This window comes from Trichomycterus rosablanca, chromosome 19, assembly GCF_030014385.1.
Source record: "Trichomycterus rosablanca isolate fTriRos1 chromosome 19, fTriRos1.hap1, whole genome shotgun sequence".
In the NCBI taxonomy this organism is placed as follows: Eukaryota; Metazoa; Chordata; class Actinopteri; order Siluriformes; family Trichomycteridae; genus Trichomycterus; species Trichomycterus rosablanca.
Genome location: NC_086006.1, coordinates 15,677,328 through 15,683,547, shown reverse-complemented (window position 1 = coordinate 15,683,547; position 6,220 = coordinate 15,677,328). Strand labels below are relative to the sequence as shown.

General features: G+C 38.8%; 1 protein-coding gene across 1 annotated transcript in view; it reads left to right on the top strand.

Annotated features, from left to right (window-relative positions):
* The first annotated feature begins 4,744 nt into the window (after window positions 1-4,744).
* The window catches only part of phactr3a (phosphatase and actin regulator 3a), an 87,517-nt gene continuing 86,041 nt past the window's right edge, over window positions 4,745-6,220 (top strand). The window contains exon 1 of the mRNA XM_063015583.1: window positions 4,745-4,865. Within this exon, the coding sequence (XP_062871653.1) occupies window positions 4,760-4,865 (106 nt within the window). The 5' untranslated portion in view covers window positions 4,745-4,759. The remainder of the gene's footprint in view (window positions 4,866-6,220) is intronic.

Below are 6,220 nucleotides of genomic sequence, written 5' to 3'. Positions count from 1 at the left end.
ACCAGCTCAAACAGCAGCAATAGATGAGTGATCGTCCTTGACTTTACATCTACAAGGTGGACCAACTAGGTCAGAGTGTCTAATAGAGTGGACAGTAAGTGGATAGTGAGTGGACACGGTATTTAAAAACTCCAGCAGTGCTGCTCTGATCCACTCATACCAGCACAACACACACTAACACCACCTAAATAATACCTGCTCTGTTTTTTAGAGCATCATATTTTTTAGAAAATCATGCCACAGAGAGCCCTGATGGTTCCCCATTGTGTTTTAAATATGTTAATATTTTAGTAGTCCCATTTGCATTTTTTACTTTACTACCTAATAATAAGACTAACAATTAATTAAGAGTACTTCAAAGTGAAATGACATTATAGAACTTTTTTTAACACAAGCAAAGAATTATTGTAGCCATTAGATTTAAATTAGAATGCATTGGTGTGTTTGGTGTGTTATAGTGTGTGCCCTGCAATAGAGCAACACCCTGTATTTGGTGCATTCCTGCCCCCTGTGCCCAGTGTTTGCAGGTAATGTACGACCCATGTGACCTTTATCATATTTAAGCATGACAAAATGATCATCATCAACCTCCAACAGCAACAGCAATACTACTACTACTTCTACTACTACCACTAATATACTACTACCTATTAATAAGACTAACAATGAATTAAGGATACTGGCATTACAGAACTTTTTTTACACAAGCAAATTAATAATTGTAGGTGTTTGTATATTTTGGAGCCATTAGATTTAAATTTGAATGCATTTATATGTTAGTGTATTGTGCCCTTCAATAGACTGGCATGCTGTAGACGGTGCATTCCTGCCTTGTACCAAGTGTTTGCAGTTAATGTCACACCCATATGACCCTTATCATAATTGAGCACGGCAAAATGAGTAATCATCATCATCATCAAACATAATTAGAAATTCAACAGCAACTATACTACTACTAGTAGTGCCAAATAATGAATTATGTTTGTTTGTTTATTAGGATTTTAACATGACATAACATGTTTTACACTTTTGGTTATATTCATGACAGAAACGGTAGTTATTTATTACACAAGGTTCATCAGTTCACAAGGTTATATCAAACACAGTCATGGACAATTTAGTTTCTCCAATTCACCTCACTTGCATGTCTTTGGACTGTGGGAGGAAACCGCAGCTCCCAGAGGAAACCCACGCAGACACGCGGAGAACATCTGTGACTCCACACAGAAAGGACCCAGACTGCCCCACCTGGGGATCAAACCCAGGACCTTCTTGCTGTAAGGCGGCAGTGCTACCTACTTAGCCACCGTGCCGCCCCAAATGAATTAAGATTGCTAATAAGTTAAATGACATTATATACCTTGCAAAGTAATACTTAAAGTGGCTGTGTGTATATTTTGAACCCATAGGATTGAAATTGTATGATTTATTATTTTTTTTTTTTTAAGAATGCATTGATGTGTGTATTATGGCCAATACATTGACACACTTTAAATGGTGTATTACTGCCTTAAACCCAGTGTTTGTAGGTAATGTCAGGACCATATGACCCTTATCATAATTGAATAATACTATGTCTACTACTATTACTAATACTACTACCTAATAACACTAACAATTAATTAACAGTACTACAAAGGTAAATGACATTATTGAACATTATTATACCACATATTAATAGTTGTTGTTGTTGTATCTATATTTTAGAGCTATTAGATTTAAAATTTTAATTTTTCTTTTCCTTTTTTTGTATGTATTGGGGTGTTAATGTGTTGTGTCCTGCAACAGAGTATGTGTACCCCTGTATAGGGTGCATTCCTGCCCCCTGTACCCAGTGTTTGCAGGTAATGTACGACCCATTGTCATAATCAAGCATGACAACATGAATAATAATAATCGTCATCATCATTAAATATAATGATTAGAAATTCAACAACAATGACAATAATACTATGTCTACTACTATCACTAATACTACTGCTACTACTACTACCTAACAATTAATTAACAGTACTTCAAAGGTAAATGACATTATAGAACATTATTATACCAGTATATTAATATATTTGGCATATATATTAATGTGATTTGGCATAACATTATGACCACCTTCCTAATATTGTGTTGGTCCCCCTTTTGTTGCCAAAACAGCCCTGCAACTGTGATGCATTGTGTATTCTGACACCGTTCTATCAGAACCAGCATTAACTTCTTCAGAAATTTGAGCTACAGTAGCTCGTCTGTTGGATCGGACCACACAGGCCAGCCTTCGCTCCCCATGTGCATCAATGAGCCTTGGCCACCCATGACCCCATCGCCGGTTTACCACTGTTCCTTCCTTGGACCACCTTTAATAGATACTGACCACTGCAGACCGGGAACACCGCACAAGAGCTGCAGTTTTGGAGATGCTCTGACCCAGCCGTCTAGCCATCACAATTTGGCCCTTGTCTAACTCGCTCAAATCCTTACACTTGTCCATTTTTCCTGCTTCTAACACATCAACTTTGAGGATAAAATGTTCACTTGCTGCCTAATATATCCCACCCACTAACAGGTGCCGTGATGAAGAGATAATCAGTGTTATTTATTTCACCTGTCAGTGGTCAAAACGTTATGCCTGCCCCCTATCCAGTGTTTGAAGGTAATGTACGACCCATGTGACCCTTATCATAATCAATCATGACAAAATGAATAATAATAATAATAATAATCGTCATCATCATTAAATATAATGATTAGAAATTCAACAACAATGACAATAATACTATGTCTAATACTATCACTAATACTACTACTACCTAACAATTAATTAACAGTACTTCAAAGGTAAATTACATTATAGAACATTATTATGCCATCATATTAATAGTTGTTGTATATATATTTTGGAGCTATTAGATTTAAAATGTAAATTTTTCTTTTCCTTTTTTGTATGAATTATTTTTAGTGTGTTGTGCCCTGCATGTGTACCCCTGTATAGGGTGCATTCTTGTCCCTTGTACACAGTGTTTGCAGGTAATGTCAGAACCATATGACCCTTATTATAATTAAGCATGGCAAAATGAGTAATAATAATAATAATCATCATCATCATTAAATATAATGATTAGATATTCAACAACAATGACAATAATACTATGTCTACTACTATTACCAATACCACTACTACCTGTATAGGGTGCATTCCTGCACCCGTACCCAGTGTTTGCAGGTAATGTACGACCAGTATGACCGTTATCATAATCAAGCATGACAAAATGAGTAATAATAAAAATCATCATCATCATCATCAAATATAATGATTAGAAATTCAACAACAATGACAATTATACTATGTCTACTACTATCACTAATACTACTACTACTACCTAACAATTAATTAACAGTACTACAAAAGTAAATGACATTATAGAACATTATTATACCAGTATATTAATAGTTATTGTATGTATATTTTGGAGCTATCATATTTAAAATTTATTGGGATGTATTGTGCCCTGCAATAGAGTATGTGTACCCCTGTACAGGGTGTATTCCTGCCCCCTATACCCAACCATGACAAAATGAGTATAATGATTAGTTATTTAACAACAACAATACCACTGCTACTACTACTACTACTACTAACAATAATAATTTTTATCTTTAATAAAATAATAACAATAATAATGAATATAATAAATCTCATTATCTTTACATCATCATTATCATCGGTAGGTACACCTGGGTTTCCCTTTTTTCCAACCACTGTCCTCCAATAATGATCACACTGGCCGCTCAGGTGGCGCAGCGGTAAAGTACGCTAGTACGAGTTGGGGTTCTGAATGCATCGCGGCAGCATGAACAACGATTGGCTGTAGTTCAGGGTTAGAGGGTAGAGAGTCGGATCATAGGTCCTCATAACTGGTGCGACTGCGGCCCCTGCTGGCTGACTGATGGCGCGTGCACAGGGCTGAGGAATAATGCTGATGGGGGTGTGACCCTCCGTACACAGCGTCCATTAGTGTATGAACTCGACTGGTGCAGGTGAAAAATGCAGTCTGTACTGATCAGTTGAGAGGTGTCCTCAGTCAGCGGTGAAGGGTCGAACCAGTAAAGAGGATTAAATCAGGGTAATTGGACACGACTAGAATAGGGGAGAAAAATTGGGGGTAAAAAAAAGTGTGTGTGTGTGTGGGGGGGGGTGTATTAAAAAAAAAAAAAATGATCACACTGAATAAACACATATGGACAGACGTATTTCTTTACAGTACACAGAACAGGACCAGCTGTAACATGGATCTTGACCAGCTGTGAATCATGCTCATCTGTAACCGAAACCTCCGCCTGTGGTGTCACCCTGCAGCCACTGGGATGCGTGTATGCTGTTCCAAATGGCTCTTTAAAACTGTGCACTAATGATGGGAATAAAACGCCCTATTAACAGCGTCCCATAAAATGTAACGCTTGATTAATCACAGACGCATGCGCTGTCTGTCGTGCTGGTGACCAGACCAGTGTTACAGTGGCATAAGCAAAAATAGCAGCCACCAGAGCGCGTCTACAGGACACACGAGCGCGCGCACACACACACACAGCCTGCGCGCGCCTCCGACCGACAGCAAGCAGCATGCTGACTGGATGCTTAAACCGAACCGCGTCCGCACCACCACCACCATCTCTGTGAGCTGCTGACCTTGACTGCCTCTTTTTTTGGGGGTTCGGGGTCTCCACAGGCTGCATCCTTCCTAAATCCAGCACTCCCACCGCGTCCTCCATGGCTTCCTCGGAAGATGCAGAAAAATGCCTGCTGCACAGAGGCAGATCTCAGAGCGACCCGAACATCCTGAGCGAGTCCGGGATGGATTCTGCACACAGCTCAGGTGAGGCTAATGCGCTTTATTACAGGGTTCGGATGGCATTAATACAGGTGCTAAGAAGCCAGTTGCTTTTCATTCTGTGCTCGCGATGCAGCCGGTTTAGAGAACCTTTCACTCATGTGGTGCTGAAGCTGCGAAAGCCAGAGCACCGTAACCATGAAAGAAATTCAATCGTAGTGCTGATGCTCGAACACAGGCCAAAAGCTTTAAAGAAAAGAACCACACAAATGCATGCACATGGTCGTTCCATGTCATTTCCCTGTGAATGAGATTTGCATTGTACTGGTTTGGTAACAATAGAACAGACATCGCTTTGTCTTGCTTGGTATTTTCACTACTGAATGAAGCATATCTTTTGTCTCTCCAGGGGGCCACTTGGTATCATCTATCCGAATATAAGATCAGCTTTGTATTACAGAAACCTGTTCGATAATGATGGAATTAGGGGTGTATTTGAAGCCGCAATGAATGCTGATGCTATTCGACATTGCACTGACTACGCATGTGTTGCCTCTTTTAGAATAGAGGACTGGATGAACCAGTATTGGTCTTTTTTTTTTTTTTGAAAATGTACCTTGATTTAGGGTTGTCCTGATATGACTGAGTCAGTATTGGGTCAATACTGCATTTATATCGACTTATTTTTTGCTATGGTCTGCTTTAAATATGTTTAATGTTGACTGATATGAAACAGATCATCCACATAAATACAAGGACACTTAGAACATGGACCCATCACACCTTAAAGATTTTGTATACTTTGCTCGCAGAAAGTCAGATCGATTTTGACAGCATCAGTACCAGTTCAGTATCAGCATCTGGCATCATTTGACATTCATTTACAGTTATTTATTTATTTATTAGGATTTTAACGTCATGTTCACACACTTGGGTTACATTCATGACAGAAACGGTAGTTACTCATTACAGTTTAATGTAAAACACAGTCATGGACAATTGTGTATCTTGAATTTACATCACTTGCATGTCTTTAGGCTGGGAGGAAACCGGAGCTCCCGTAGGAAACCCACGCATAAAGGACCCGGACCTTCTTGCTGTGAGGTGACAGTGCTACCCACTGAGCCACCGTGCTGCCCTCATTTACAGTTAATGAAACTGTATTGGGACATCCCTACCTAATTAAACTGTGTACTATGCTTAATTATAAATCACAAACTTCATTATCCTAATATTCATTCCAAAACAACATTAAGAACAATTAATCAGTTAGAGTAGTCCTAATAATTTTTGATACTGCACATCTTTTTACACAGAACTATCTAATTACCAAACATTATGCCAGTTAAAATGCCGGACTTATAATAATTGTAGCTGGTGTGTGTATATTTTGGAGCCAT